Source organism: Rhinolophus ferrumequinum, chromosome 4, assembly GCF_004115265.2.
Source record: "Rhinolophus ferrumequinum isolate MPI-CBG mRhiFer1 chromosome 4, mRhiFer1_v1.p, whole genome shotgun sequence".
Taxonomy (NCBI): Eukaryota; Metazoa; Chordata; class Mammalia; order Chiroptera; family Rhinolophidae; genus Rhinolophus; species Rhinolophus ferrumequinum.
Window position 1 is genome coordinate 56,001,123 of NC_046287.1, and position 16,373 is coordinate 56,017,495.

At 48.8% G+C, this 16,373-nt stretch overlaps 1 protein-coding gene across 4 annotated transcripts in view; it reads left to right on the plus strand.

Moving 5' to 3' along the window:
* Positions 1–1,638: 1,638 nt before the first annotated feature.
* TFDP1 (transcription factor Dp-1) overlaps positions 1,639–16,373 on the plus strand; it is a 40,321-nt gene continuing 25,586 nt past the window's right edge. The window contains exons 1-2 of one of the 4 annotated variants that reach the window (XM_033104347.1): positions 1,639–1,825; positions 2,710–2,784. In XM_033104347.1, coding sequence (XP_032960238.1) covers positions 2,773–2,784 — 12 coding nt within the window. In that variant the 5' untranslated portion in view covers positions 1,639–1,825; positions 2,710–2,772. The other 3 variants (XM_033104351.1, XM_033104348.1, XM_033104349.1) reach the window with 3 other exon arrangements.

The following is a 16,373-nucleotide window of genomic DNA, read 5'->3' on the forward strand; positions in this document are numbered from 1 at the left end:
TTATCCTGTGTAAACACTGCCGAATGACTGGAATCTTGAATCCATAAGAAGTTTAAGATTCGTACTCTAAATCCTCCATTTCTTAATTCTGAGCCCCCAGTTCTCACAAAGAGGCTGGCTGCCGTGTACACTTGGGTCCAAGGACTAGAAGGGGGGCTTCCAGCTATTATTTGGGGGTGAATATTCGAAAGAGTCAAAAATAAAGAATTCCTTTGAAAGAAAATGGAGCTAGAAACATACCACTGAAGGAATAAAACACAGGAATGTATGTTCGGATATCATGGGTGGAGAGCTGAATACACTTCACCAGCAGAGAAATAAGGTGTTCTGACTGCAGGATGCATAGGGCTTTCCCTCTCTAAGCCTTCTGTTCAACCCTATCACCCGACCATCCATGTTTCTCTAAGTGCCCATTGTATGCTAATCAGCAGAATGGGAAGATTTTTGCTGTCTTCAAGAAACCAATGTTAATTAAGGTGTTAACACGTTAAGTGGTGCATTAGAAGCCGGAATGGGTGTGATCAGCATAAAAGTGGTTAAATTGTGAAACCATGCTAGGTGGGGTGTAATGCAGAGAGGTCTTTGCTCTGTGCTCAAGTCCTGAGACATTAATTATGCCCTGGCTCACTGCGCACCACAGCCTGGTGCAGCCCTGAACTTTGGACTTGACTCCCAGGCCTAGCCTCTGGGGCTTAATCCTCTGGGGGCTGTGGGCTCCAGGGGGCACTAGTCACCTGGGCTAAGGGTCCACCAGGCCCACGCAGTGATAAGGAACAACCTTGCTGCCCGGTTTACCTCCCTACTACATGAAGGACCATCATCTGGGCACAAGCCAGGCGTTGATGTGGAGGCTCCAAGTCCAGCAGAGGCAGGTGGACAGGGCTCTGCACTGCATACGCACACATCGTACCTTCCACGCACCTGCACACTCATGGGCAGCCTGCCGTCCTTGCGCACATACATACACATGCACTCACCCAAACACACCCACGTGCACAGCCTGTCTTTCTCCTCGAGTACACATACACTCGTGTGTGCACACACCTGAACTTTCCTCCACGTGTCCACACAGCCCCCTTCATCCCTCATGTGTGCACATCTGCAGGTGCACAGAGCAGCCCCCTCTCCGCTGTGTATGCACATAATACCTGTGCCCACAAAATCTGTTCACTTCTGCCTTTGTGCACACACCTGGCCACCTCTCTTCTTTGCGTGCACATGTGCATATACACCCAGTTCCCTTTCCTGTGTGCATATACACCTGCGCACACTCTCAGTCAGCCTCCCACTCATCTGTGTGCGCATATTCACAGGTGCACACACGAGGCTCCTCTCCTCCGTGTGCACAACCCCTGACCCGTCTCACATGTGCGCACGAGTGTTCACACACATTCCAGCCTCTGTCCCCGTGTGCGCACATGTGCACATCCCACCGGCTTTTCTTCCCCGCGCGCGCACCGCCGCGCACTGGCGCCAATCCCTGCTCGGCGCGCACACGCACAGCCCATCCCCCTCGGAGTCTAGCGCGGGCAGCCCGGGCGGGAGGAGGAGGAGGAAGAGGGAGCCGAAGGCGCGAAAACGCGCGCAGGCGCGCTGCGGGAGCCGGGCCGCCCCCCACGTCACCGCGCCGCGCACGTCACGCCGCCCGACGCCCGCTCGGCAGGGTGAGCCCCGCGCCCGGCGCCTCGCAGGGCAGGACCCTGGGCCGGAGCGCGCGCCGGGACTGCCCACGTCTCTGTGTCCGCGTGTCCGAGCCCGCGCGTCCGAGCCCGCGCCCGCGCCCTCGTGCCCACCCCCGCGTGTCCGTGCGCCCACCGCCAGCCAGGTGCGGCAGGCAGGGGGCTGGCGAGGGCTAGGGTCCCGGGAGGGGCGCGGGCACGCGGGGCGCCCACTGGTCCCCCGTCCTCCTTCCCTGCCGCGTGTGCGCGCCCCTCCCGGCTCCCCGGCCTCCTGCCCCTGGTCCTGGGCGCCGCCGTCGGGGGCTCCCAGGTGACTCGGCCGTGGGGTCGGGGGTCCCGGGTCCCCCTTGGGGCCTGCAGGTGGCCTTCAGGCGGAGCAGCAGCACCGGCGTCTGCACCCGGTGGGGGTCGGGGTCCGCCGGTGCGCAGGGGGTCTAGGGGTCCGCGGTGCGCGGAGGCGGCGCTGACCCGGACTTGGCCCGCCCGACTGCCGGTTCCGGCGCGCGGGAGGCGCTCGCGACGAGGCGGTCGCGGCCTAGTGACAGGCCGGAGGCCGGACCCCGGAAGCCCACCTGTCAGAGTTACCGGCCGGCCGGGTGGGCGAGGGGAGCGACCCAGCCGGGACCGAGGCACTCCTTGGGGTGCGCATTTGCGCAGGGACAACGGTGCTGCGCCTGGCGGGGGGTAGCCGGGTGTCCTTAGTTGCGCCCAGGTTGCGCGGGCGCAGGCTGGGTGCCAGGCCCGACCGGGTGCCGGGTCTTTGTGTGGGCATCGGGGAGGACAGGGGTCGTCAGGGAGCCAGACTGGGCATCCTATTGTTGGATGCATTTCCCTTTGCTGAGATGACTTAAAATCCCAGGTTGGGGGGTGGGGGTTTGCCAGCTGCGCTTTGAGGATGCAGTGTGGGTTTGGAATGGAAGGTGCCTGCTGCCTGGAGGGGCAGTCAGATTGCTGGTGGTACTGGGGGAAATGTTGATATTAACTTCTGGTTTTATTCTTACTTATTTATTTTTCCTTCCCTCTTTACCAGAAAAATCATTTTTCTTCTCTGGAGGGTGAACATTTATAGCATCGATTTCACGGATCTGGTAACATGGCAAAAGATGTAAGTATGTTTGCTTGGTTTTACAGACAGATGTTTGCCTAGCACTACACTCTTTGTAGTTTTCCCATTTTATTTCAGAAGGACGACACAAACTACAGTACTGTGTATTTTCAGACTTTTAAAGCACATGAAATAGGATAAAGATGAAAGAAATTTATTAATAATAGCTTTTATGGAAATGTGTGTGATTTGCTTCAGCAGCTGGGTTTTCAGTCTTAAAACACTGGGTGACAAACACTGCATGAGGCTATACGGTATCACTGACTTTTTCTTCTTTTCAGAGGGTATTAACTTACAATTTTTAATATCTTTGTTGAAGAACACACTGAGTTGGGTGAGATGGAGGGCTGGGCCCAGGGTGACTGGTGGTGTGACCCTGAGCACCTGGTTTGTGGAGAGTGTAGGAAGTTAATTCAACTTTGATGGATAAAGTGCTGAGTGCTTGTTTTGGCCACTTTTTTCTCAGAAAAAATCTTGGTGGTTAATGAAACGAACCCTACTTTAGCTTGTTTTGTGTTTGTCATGAAACACTAAAGTATAGTGAATAATTTTTTTAACTTGTTCCAAGAACTAAGCTTTTGGATCTAAAAATGTAGACTATTTTATTGGTTATGTAGTTCTTACCACACTTTGTCATATCACTTAAAGTCATGGAAACCCCAGTTCTGTCCTTCAGTGTTTCTCAGAATGCGTTGTTCTGTAAGCCTTAGTGAGAAGAGGCTGTTTATTTATTTACTTACTAATTGCACAGAGCTGGAAATGTGGCTCAGATAAACTGCATCTGCCTGAAACAACTAGAGGTAGTAAAAATGTGTCTGTAACCAAAGAATAGAGGCTTTCCGCCTTTCCATCAGTTCAGTGGTTTTAGTATTCTCTAAAAAGGCTGAGTGAGAGCCTCCTACACTCTCCCGACTGTCAGGCACGCACTCACGTTTGCTCCTGTCTTTCCATGCTGGGTTTCATTTGGTAGAGAGTGTATGAACACACAGTTGCACCCTGTGTGGTGTGTTTTAAGTTAAAGTTATAATCCGTATATAATATTAGGTTGATTTTATCACGTCTAATTGCATTTGTTGATGGCCACATCCTGTTCTCTGGCACATATACACCAAAGGGGCAAGACGGGTAGTATGTGCTCACAGCAGAATAATTAGGGATCTTGAAGAGGGCGCTGCTGTACCCCATGCTTCTGTTAGAGTGCAGTTCTGGGGTTGTGTGTTTCAGGGAATCAAATTTATTTGCCCTTTTTTATTAACCAACTAGAGGAGAGGGAGTGACTCCGTGTTTGAGAGACTCGCTTTGATTCCCTGCTGGCCTCGGGGATGTAAAGACAGATAGTAGAGGCCACTGCCATCTGGTTGCAGGAAGAAGGGCTTGGTAAACAACCTTTTCCGACATTCACTTCTGGAGAAGCAGCCCCTGCAAAGTGCGGGGGCAGCTGCGGGCCGCCTGCTGGCTGAATGGCAGGGTGGTTCCCCTGGAGCTATGAGGTTGGGTCGTGGGTGCTTTGGTGATAGTGGGTAGTCTAGGCCGAGAAACGGCCTACGGTGAGGTAAGTGGCCTCCCTGTCCCTAGAGCTGGCTGTTGCCAGGAGCCGCTGGAACCACGTTTCCCCGGGACTGGTGGGTCACGCTGGAAATGGAGATCGTGGCCAGTGAAGGGATTTACTTTACTTCGGCCTTTTCTCTAGGTACCTTATCTTTTTTAAGTAGGGGAGTGACATGTGAGTTTGGAAAGATGACTTTGGCAGCCAGTGTTGGAGGGGAAAGCAGCAGCCGTTAATTGAAGCCATAGCGGTACAATTTTTCTTAGGTGTAACATCAAGGCCTACAGCACAGGTGGGGGCCGAGCCCTCAGGTTAAGGTGGAGTGGGTTGGGACCCCATCTTTGCAGAGCTCTGGGGGTTCCATGGGAGGCTATTGGGGCCCAGGGAAACTAGAGGGGGCTGGAGTTAGGTTTTGGGGATCATAGTGCAGGACAAACTTAGGGGACCACTGAAGTGTCAGTCTGGCAGATTTTGGTGAGGAGGATGAGGGAAAATGGTATGGCAGTTTCTTACCTCCTGTGGAGGTTCAGGGAGACCAGCAGGTTTTAGGGTTCAGCCTGGGAAATGGGTGGACAGGAGCGAGCCCGTTGACTGGGGGTGAGGGGCTGTGGGCGTGGGTGGGTTTTAAAGGTCAGGAGCCATCCCTTGAGGGAGAGGGCGGGTGGGCTGGGCTGGAGAGGCCGGCAGAGGCATTGCTGGCTAGAGGGCAGCGACGGCCGTCCTCCTGACAGGTGGGCATTTGTCTGGGCATAGACAGCTGTTGCAGGCTCCCCAGTGTCTTTGGTCCGAGGGGCCCAGTGTTATCTAGTCTTTTGGAAAGACTTGGAACTTTTCACTCATCCTATTATACATGCATCTCAGATGAGAATTCTACCCGAGCCAGACCTGCTGGCTCCTGTATGCATTTCCCCTGCCTCAGTTCTTGGTCTGTGGGATCAGGGGGGAAAGGCCTGAAATAATGACAGCCCATGCTGCTTTTTCTCATTCATCTGTTGTTTGCTATTTGTTGAGCACCTGTGCCTAATGGTGAGCTTCTCATGAAGCTTGCAGTCCATGGGAGATGGCTGTTGTCGGCTTGGGGTTGGGGACCTTTCTAGGAAGCAGTGCCAGTTTCCCTGAAATCAGAGGATGAGGAAGAGAGCAAGGTGGGTGTGTGGGGATCGGGGAAGAGCATGGGCCTGGGGACCCCGTGTGTGTGCCCTGGCACCAATACCTTATGTCTTCTCTTTCTAGGACACAAATAAATTAACTACCTCCCTCACCTCCCATTTTCCAGCAATCTATGAAAATAAGCCTGATTCCTCGGTGATTAATAGTTAACACTTCATTTTAAAAGCGTGTCTCTCTGGCTGGAAGTGTGCTAGGGTGTGCATGTAAAATGGCAGCAATGAGTGGGCTGCCTTGAGGTGCCCTCGGGGTGAGTCCCTGTTTGTCCTTCTGCTTCTCTGGTTTTGCTCTGGTCACACAGAGAAGGGAGATGGCGCCTGAGGAGTTGTGGTGAGAGGGTGGAAGCCCAGGCTGCTCATGGACCCGGGATGCCCACTCTTGCCTGTCTGGGTGAAGCCAGCAGCCTGGCCTGGAAGCAGAGCGAGGACTGGGCACAGGTGATCAGTGCCTTCGCTCTTCCCCGCAGCGTTCATCTATTTGAGTTAAGTTGGTGTACACTCGAGGTGAGCAATTCAAATGGTGAAAGTTCACATTCACTATTCATCCACGGTGTGGAGGGGCAAGTAGCAGAGAAGGAAGGACCAGCGGCCCAGAAGCACAGCGTGGAAGTTACAAAGGCCCCGAGTGCGGTCACTCCCCAAAGGGACCACTAATAACAGTTTTGGGGGTTATTCCAGAAGTGGAAGTGAATTACTGTCTGCTCTTGGTATTTTGGGCAAGAATTTCCTTGTTGTGGGGACTGGCCTACACAGTGACAACGGTCCTTTGCTCAGTCCTGAGACAGCCCATGAGGCCCCCCTTCCTTGGATTTGCCGACACACGGGGGGGGGAGGGGCTGTCAGTACAGCCTGGAAGAGAACTACCATCCAGTCATGAAACTGCCCTGGGGTCTTCATCGCTGCCCTCAGGGACCTGGTGACCGTCATGTCTGTGTGGGGACTGCCTGGCCACGCTCAGCCTGTCCCTTTGTTCTCATAGCCAAAGCTCAGGGACCATCCTCAGATGTGCGGTTTGGAATGTCCTTCCACAGTTGCTGTAGAGAGAATCGAGGCAGGTCAGAGGGCAGGCAGCAGGCGTTTCAGTCACTGTGCTGCAACTGCGTGACCTCTGCTCCAGCCGTGGGTCTGCTCCCTCTATCATGCCCGGGACAGGTGAAAAATGTACTTTATTGCTTATGGACTTAAAGAACTAGGTATCTGACTTGTGCCCACCACAGGTCCTGATGGGGAAGGTTTGTCTTGGTGGAGAATGCGATCCCATTTTTTAGCACTGAAGAAGGCTCCTGAGGTAAAAGTAAACTTGAGAGGAAATAGAAACATGATAATTGTTAGATACATACTCATTCTGTTAAGGATTGCAGTTGTGTGAGGTGGAAAGCGGAAGGCATCCGACATGCCTGCGTGCGCACCGTGTGTGTGCGTGGACGTTGTCCTGGTCTGCGCTGCCCCCTCCCACCATCTTGTCCCCGTCTCTAGCCTCCTACAAGCCTTTCGGTGCTATTAGCATTTGGAAGATTGCAGTTACGAGGTAAAGGACCTGTATAGCAGCCATAGTTCTTTTAGAGCTGAGCTGGAAGGGGCAGTGGGTGAGGGAGTGTGGGCCACAGAGCGTCATGTACTTTCTCAAGGTCACAGGCGGAGTCTCCGTCTCCAGCAGCCAGTCTTGGAGTTCTTCATGGCCCCGGAAAGGAGGAGGAAGAGCATGGCACTGCCTCCGTCCCCACTGGGAGGATCATGTGCCCATCCTTGTCCAATGTCGTGAAGTTTGTAAAGAACAGGGAGGTAGATAGTTGATTTGTAAAATTACAGAGGTGCTTTTGCGGGGAGATGTCGAGTCGTGCGTGAGCCGACTGGTGGGTATCCCCAGGCCCCACCTCTCCACGCTTTAGGCGTGAGAGCAGAGGGGTTATAGCTGGTGCAGCCGCTGAGTCCTGACACAGACCTGAGGCCACTTGGCCCGTGCACTTGGCCAGAGGACGTCCTGGGGGAGGTAGATGCCTCGAATCACCACCTGGTTTCTGGCGGGGGGCAGTGCTGGGACAGCTGGCAGCAAGGGCGGCCGTGTAAGTTCCTGTTCAGAGTCCATAGGCCTCGGGTTTGAAAGCTGCTCTGTGAGTCTCCTTGTGTTCTGGGAGTTTACGGAAAAATCCCTAGATTATATTATTGAGGGCTGGAGAACAAAGAAAATGCATCCTCTCTGTGCTTTTGAGGGATGCTATAATGAGGCCTGGTTTAATACCAATAGGAGACTAATGAGCTTATCTAAAAATACATGTCCTGAGTATCACTTTACAGACCTAGACCTCGATGATGAAATTCAGGGCTGAAGAAATAAGCCTGGTATAGCAATAACGTGCTGTTTCCTCCAGTCTTTGATGAAGTGGGTTCTGGGAACACACGCTAATTCAGTCATTTAGTACAGCCTTTTTTTTTGCCTGTCCTGATAAAGAAAACAACTTCACATTTGCGATTAAGAAGGTAGTGAATGTAACCCACTCGGGTTTAACAGAGAGGCCTATGATGGTCTGCTTGTTTTTACAACAGGCTTTTCATGTTTCAGAATTAATTTTTTTTCTACACGGAATGAAATTGGAGAAACTCTGAGATGGTTTTAGAAAGCAGAAAGTTACAGATTAATTAAAAATATTGACCTAAAATATCTTGCTTTAAAAGACGTATTGTACAAACACCTGGTATAAAATTCAAAAGATAAAAGGGATATCTTTTCCCCTCATATAATCAGCTCTTTTTTTAGCTCTGTGCTTTTGGTTTGTAAAAAAATTATCTTCCGAGTTCATTGTGAAACAATTAGGAAATTTGCCTGTGGTATCGAAGCACGGCCTGACTTGCAGTAACTTCTAGAGGCTGTTTTCCTCACATAATCAGCTTTTCAAAGAGCTCTCTTCTCTTGGTATTTAATAAATTATATTATTTTTCAACATAGAACAATTGGAAAATTCTCCTTTGTAATTGATACCTGGCTTCTCTTGCCTGCAGTTTCATACTGTTTTAGGAGGGACTGGATTTCTTGGGAAGAGCAAGCAAGGATGGATCAGAGTTGGCACACGGCCCACACCTGTCACAAGCCTGTGGGTCTATGTTGATGGCAAGAGGGTGAGACTTCTGGGATGCATGTCATCTGAATGTCGGCATTGGCTGAACCCAGAGGAGAGGTTCACCCTTAGGCACCTTCTGACTCAAATGATTGTCATGATTAGGGGATTGGCCATAAATAATACAGGTGCTGTGTCTACAGGGCATTGGGCCTGGAAAGGTGTCGGCCGTCAGTAAATATTTGCTGACTGGCTGCAACTCTTGCAGACCCAACTCTGCGTAAGGACTTGTATGTATTCAGAGGCTGACTGTGGCTTTTCAGTGGATGCATAGTTCATGGGTGCTATTTAGATGTGCTACCGATGATTTGGAAACTCCAGAATGAAATGTTGTATTTACCTCTTCCTGGTACAGGCTGTTTGAACTTAGGACGCTGTGTATCACAACTGTGTTTTTACATGATCCAGTTTTAAAGGGAATTCTGGTTTGATGGAATGAAACCAGTTGGGATTTGGTAGTATATTTCTGCTGGATTTTTCCTTAGTCATATGAATTATTGGGTAATATTTCTCCTGTTTACAAAAGTAATGTTAATTTTGCAAAAGTTAGAGAGTTCCAGGAAAGTAAAAAAAAAGAAAAAACTCATCAGCTGGTTATCTGAGAGGAATTGTTGGGATTCTAAAGGAATTGTTGGGATTCAGGTTCTAAAATGCAGCACCTTTTAACACACATGCTTGACCTGTGCACCCAGGGCTTCTCTTAAGTCACATCATGTCACTGAGGGCCCAAGGGGGAGACAGTGAACATGTTTCCTAGGCAATGAGTCCGAAGGTAATTATGCCTGTCAGTCGGTCCTGATGTTTCCAGCGCCCCCCGCCCCCCAGCTCAGCCCTGCCCTGCGCCTACCCCGGACAGGACAGGTGCACTGGTCTCTCTCATGGTTCATCCTGCAGAGGGATTTGTCATTTCCAGGTTTTTCTGTGTGGCTGCAGCCTATTCTCAGCATAAGCTGTGAGTTTGTATAGGCTGTTGAATCACAGTCCTGTCACACCAACAACCATTTCTGTCACAATCATTGGATTATCCATTTAGCAGAATTTCCACAAGAAGTAAGTTTGAAGTACTGAAAAAGTTTGGGTAATATTTCTCCTGTTTACAAAAGTAATGTTAATTTTGCAAAAGATAGAGAGTTCCAGGAAAGTAAAAACAAACAAACAAAAAAAAAAACTCATCAGCTGGTTATCTGAGAGGAATTGTTGGGATTTGGTAGTATATTTCTGTTGGATTTTTCCTTAGTCATATGAAATAAAGACATGTTTTACAAAGATGTAAATGTATGTCCATTTTTAATCTTCTTTTTCTCTTTAATATATTGTCAGTATTTCCCCAAGTCATTTTTTTAACCACATTGTTTTATTTGACATGTTGGGAAATTGTAGATGGTCAGTTATTGAAAAAGTGAGTTAAACTGGGAAATAAAAAAGGATGCATACTTAAACACATCATTTTAAATTCAAACAAATGTATATTCACTCCCCAATTCTTTTGGCTGTAGAGTGAGCCCTTTCTTGTTGAGTAGGTCCACTTATTTGAGTCTCTTGTATAACCCATGATACCCAGTTTTGATTTCTGTAGAATAGATGGAGAACATAAAAGACATTTAAAGGCACTGATGCAACCTTCTAGATTGTTTGCGGTTTCTTCCAGGCTTTTAATAAATACAACTGGCATAAATCGATTTTTAGAGATGAGCACAGCTGAGTATTAGACAGCATGTTGCTGAAGTTTCTGGATAACAGATACGCAGATTATTTGAGAGAGTCCTGAAAGCCATCAGCATCTTATAGGAGAATGGAGAATATCAATTAGTTTGACAAATTCCGTATTCATTCTGGATGTGCCTTAAGTCCCCAGTCCCCAGTGTTGGGGATTCCAGTGGTTTCCAGTTAAATCTCACATTTACACAGATCCATGATGAGACCCAGGATAAATTCTGGGAAGTGTAATTCTGCATGAGTGTGCGTGGACGTGCCTGTATGTGTGTAGTTGTGCCTGGATATGCGTGGGTGTGCCTGGGAGTATGTGCGTATGCGAGGACGTGCGAATGTGTGGCACAAATATGCACGATGTCTTGGAGACATTATCAGATTGCTTTCCAAAACGATTGTACCAGTTTATACTTGTTTCCGTCAGATTGTAGGAGAGAGCCCATCTTAACATTCCCTTTGCAACCTTCCATAATGATAATGAGTTCCATAATGATAATGTAAAAACCCACAAAATCTGCTCTTTGATAGGTAAAATTTTAAATGATGTTTTGTTTTTTGCATATTTTGATTTAGAAGTTAAATGTTTTCCTCTTAAAATATTGTTTCATTGTGAATTGATGAACATATCCTGTGCTTATTTTTTCATTTAGGTGTTTATTTCCTGTTGATTTGCATCTGCTCTTTATAAATTCAGGGTTTTAAGCCTTTGTTCATCATTTCACAGCAAGATAGTAACATTAGTTTGCTTCTGTCATACAGTAAGAGTTGTAAATAGCAAATCACTTTCACTGTAAACCTTCGGAGAACACACCTTGAATTCATACCTTGATAGTTTTTAGGTAGTTTAAATGTTTTTCCTTCATTTGACTGATAGTATATATTCATCTTTATTCAGTGTGATCATCAAGGCTCCTTGAGGCCCAAGTTCACAATAGTCGTCTGTGTTCTTGTAGCTTCTTGGGTAAATGATTACAGCACAGCATAAGGTCTTTTTAGCTATTGCACAACGTCTTGCTTCCTCTCTGTAAAAGTATTAATGACTTAAAGTAGCTAGGATGGGTCTTATTTTTCTGTTGTTTCATTTGCTTTTCAGAAAAATCAGGGTTTGAGTGAAAGTATCTTACGCTCTCTGTATTTTTTTTTCCCTATATTGATAAAACCTAAATCCTGTTTTGCAGGGAAGAAGGATGAAGAGGGAGATACTTACGAGAGAGTTCAACCTCTGACTTTTTCTCATGGCTGAGATTGGGGATCGTTTATAAAGCCACACTTATCTTTGATCTGGTGTACTTTCAGATTAATCCAGATAAAGAAGTTACTTATTCTTGGAGGTTATTATTACTTTAGCATTTCTTTTGAAAATTTGTCATTTTTTAATTTAGGTACCTTGTTTGCCATGATGTGCCGCATGGAAGATAAGTGTGTGCCTTAATATTGTACAAATAAGTCGCCTGTGAATTAAGATGGCTGTCGTTGCCTGGGGTGTTTCATCCTCATTTGATGAAGCCCTGCTGATGTTCCCCTCCCCCAGCACGCACGCACGCGCATGCACAGCTTGAGTAGGAGGGAAGTCACAAAGTTAGACAATCTCAGGGTTTTGTAACTCCAGAGAGCGTTGCCATTGTGTTTGTAGATGTCGATGTTGCAGGGCACTGCCAGCCTGGAGGTGGAGACCACCACGGGATGTCTTCCTCCTGGATGTAACCCCTTCTTTCCGTGACAAACTGGAAAAGTGGCTCCTGTGGGAGCTGTACAACCAAATCTTACTCTGGGGGTGGCAAGGATGTGGAGGTGGGTTTCCTTGATGACTGTAGGCCCTGAGCTCTTCGTGCAGTGACGGGGGCCCTGTCCTCCCCACCTCACAGCCCTTTATTTGAGTGCCCTTTATTGGTAGTATATGGACTGGGGTCCTGGAAACCCTGCCTAATCTGTATTTTTGAGCACTCCTCCTCCTGGGAAGGGGGAAGGGCCGATGTGGGGGCCTTGTGCCCCCGTCCCCACCACCGCGCATTGTGCAATAAGAGCTGCCCACCCCCTGCCATCTGTTGCCTACCTGGACCCCACGCCAACTTAGACCCTGGGCCTGGCGGGCTTCAGAAGCCTGCCCCGAGTAGGGGGAGTGCTCGTCCTTTCAGGCTCCCAGCCTGGGATGACTTGGTTTTGTTAAAGAGAGCTAGGTTCTTTGTGAAAGGGAAAAAAAGTATCCTGCAATAACTTTTCCAGTAGAGAAGTTAAATTAGTGTATTTTTTTTTTCAAATGAGCTAATAAAATTACTAGAGGAGCAGAAACTGTCTCCACCTCCAGTTGTGTTACTCTCAGGAGAGGCCACAGGCCGCACTCCCCCCACCTTGGAGTGGTGGGGTGTGCCTGAGCACTTGCGAAGCCACAGGACCACTGGGTTCTCCTGGAAACTTTGTACATCAGGACAAAGGCAATGATTCCAAGGGGACCTGCACCGCCTGCTTCTGAGTCCCAGCTCTGCCACTTCTTGGCGGTATGACCTCAGGCAGAATCTTCTCTGGGGCTTGGCGTCTCATCTATAAAATGAGGTAACAAGCGTACCTTCCTCTCAGGGAAGCACAGATTAAAGGACCACACGCATCACACACTCAGCCTGACCCTGGCGACACTTGGGTGAGTTCTAAAGAATCAAACGTGAGGCTTTGAAGAAATTTGGAGTTGGTCACAGTCCTGGGGCTCTGAAATACACTTCTTGGCCATGCGTGGTTGGTCTAATCAGAGCTCTGGGGTTAGACCCCACTCCTAGTGCCATCAAGGGGACCAGTTCCTTGTTAGGGTCTGAGCTCAGGAGTAAGTAGGCAAGCCTCCAGAAACGGGGTGCAGGGAGCCACAGGTCACCAGAGGAGGTATGGGGTAGTCGCAGGCAGCGAGAGATGGGATGCAGGGGGCCACAAGCCAGAAGCGGGACGGGGTGAGGGGGGTCCACAGGCCACCAAGGGACGCTGCTACCATTGACCACTCGGCCTGTGTGATCTGATGTGGCCCTGCTCCCTGCCTCCGGTCTTTCTGTAGACAGGTCTCTCCCCCACCTCCCGCTTGCCCTAATAGCTAGAATGTAGAGAAATCCCATGGGGGTGGGCAGCAGGCACTCGCTCTAGGGCAGGCCTGCTGGAATGGGATTGGGGGACAGAGCCTCTGACACCTGGGACTTGCCCTTCAGGGGCTGCAGCTAGGGCACTGAGACAGCACGGGCTTTGATTAAAGAAGCACTCAGTGCAGCTGTCTCATCGGTTCAGCCTTTATAAGGAACAAGAACTAATGTTCCATTGGGGAGCAACTGCCTGCTAAATCACGGTCTAGCTGGCCATGAAGAGGCCCCATCAGGACCTGCCTGCAGCAGGTGAGGACGCAGTACGTGCCCTGCAGAGCTAACCCAGTGCAAGTCGGCCACAAAAACGCCAGAAAGAGGGACATCAACAGATATTTAAAAATTGTTTTGGAACCACGTTATGTTTTCTTCCAGGTAGTTCTGCATTTGTGCCTGTTCTAGAATAAATTTGGTATTTTTTTCTGGCAGCAAGAGAGTGATTGAGGGACGCAGTCGGATTATGGATTAGAAGAGCAGATGCTGCGGCTCCGGCTGCTGCCTTCTAGGAAGGACTAGCTAGGGAGTAAGGTACTGAATCCAATGAGAAGCACAGAAGCTCACATTTCGGCATGAGCAGGAGGCAGTTCCTGCGCTGTGCATTTTGGGGTGGGGTGGAGGGTGATAGCTGAAATGGTTCAGCATTTGACTGACATGCAGGTGCAGCTTGGTGGGCAGGAGGAGTCAGGTGGAAATGCCAATTTATACTTGACTCCTTGAGGAGGTGGGCTCTGACGGCTCAGACAGGCCAAAGAGGCGCTGCTGCAGAGGAACCAGAGAACCTCAGCCTTCCAGAGCCGCAAGCAGCGGGCCGTCTCCACATCCAACTAAGGAAGACAGAAGTTAACCTGGGCTGTCTATCTGAGTCCCGGTTTTGCTTATCATGGAGAAGAACAACTGTCACTTGTGTGTTACTTGCTGATGTCATGGCTTCCTGGCAGAGAACTCAGGCTCTCACTTGAATTTCAGAGATCCTGGCAGTCTCATCCCTGTCCTGGCACCACAAACACATTCCCCCTCTGGCCCCTGCCGCCCCTCCCCCCAACCTGCCACACCTCGGCCCCCCTTTCCTCTCAGCCTGCTGGGGTTTGTTGATTTAACTCCTTAACTCCTACCTCTTCCATTTCCCTTCCCCGATGGAGTTGAGATTTCCCCCTGAGGATATGGATTTATTGTGGGGGAAGGATTGTCATTCACCTGGTCACTTCTAATCCAGACTGTTTTGCTCCCCAGCCATTCTGCCCTGCCTGTGCCGCAGGGCCAGCTCTCTGACCTTGCGTCCTGCTCTTTCTGCTTTCTGGCCACGGGCTTCTGCCCCATTGGCTCTTGTTCCCATCTTGGTATCTTTTCCATGGATGTCACGTGGGGTCCTGACCTCAGATCGTCGGGTTTCAGCCTCCATGCTCATCTCTCCCTCGTCCCTAGATCTTGTTATCCTTGGGACTCTGTATCCTTTGTTTAGAAAACGACAATAGTCTTATGCTTCACTCAGTTACAAAAGTACAGTAAGTCGTCGTTGTCGATAAGTCCTGCAATTTTAAGTGAAATGACATAATGAAACCAGTTTTGCCACGGGCTCATTGATATAAATAAGGGTTAAGTTCCTACAGCATCTTACCAATGTTATAACAAAACAACATTAATGAAATGACATTATGTGAAGACCTGTTGTGTAGGGTTTATTTAAAAATTCACATGGCATCAGAAGTAAACAGTCATCTGAAATCCTAGTCCAGGTGACTCTGTTACATTTTGTGGATTATTTGGGGGACCAACTCCCTAGCTGTGTGTTTAAACATACACTTACAGGATACGACTTGACATAAATGAACTCACACATTCTTTCCCCTGCTGTTTCACTCCAGTTTGTCCTAGCTTTCTCATATTGGTAAATATAAAAATAGATAATTTAGAAAACCTGTTATGGAACGTTTCAAAGGTACACAGGAGTAGGGAATGCGATGGTGACGCTCTGCGTCCTGGTCGCATCCTGAGGACTCGCAGTTCGTGGCCAGGCTTCGTTCATGCCTCTCCCCCAGCTGGTGATGGTGAAGCCGATTAAAAACATGATGTCATTTCATTAAGTATTCTAATATCTCTCTCTCAAGGACAAGAACGCCTTACAAATACCCAAAACAATGAACAGTAAGTCATTAGTATTGCCGGTTAACTAGTGTTTGGGTTTCCCCAGTTGTCTGAAAATGTGTAAGCTTTGTTTGCTGATAGTAGGATCTAGGATGATATTTCATTTGATGTGCCCGCATTTATTTGTTCCTGCTGATGGGCATTGAAGTTGTTTCCGGTAACTTGCCTTTATGGTAAAGCTGAACTGTGATTCAATACGCTTAACGGCTTGGCTGTCAGGAGGGCATTTTTCAGGCAGTGTTGCTGGCTCAGAGGCGCTGATTTTCAGTTCCCTGCACCTCCCTTCCCTGTCTCCAGAGTGCTCTGATCTTGTTACAGAGATTTAAATATATGTATTAATTCATTTTGTATTGTTTTTAGCATGAGGCTTGCTCTGAAGCTCCTATTTGGCTGTTGCCAGGTACAGCAGTCCTAGATTTATTTTTTCCACTTTATTCTTTTATCCACTTGGAATCTACTTTTTATGTGATGAACCTTAGCTCTAACTCACATTATTTTGCATAATGCTCCGTATCTCATCACTTTGTAATATTACAGTAGTGTTCTTTCCATGGCAAGGACAGAAACCTATGGCAAGTGGCTAATGCAGGAAACAGGCCGGTGCATGAACAGAATGTGGGAGAGTGAGCTGCATGGTCACCAGCGTCTTGACCAGACTCCTGTGTCAGTGCTGTAACAGGTTACCCAAAACTTAGCAACCTGGAACTACAACTTCTGTGGGTCAGCAGGAGTCTGGCTTCAGCTGCGTTGGCCCCCAGCCCAACAGAGAAAGGTGTGGTGGTACCCAAGGTCCTGGGGCGCA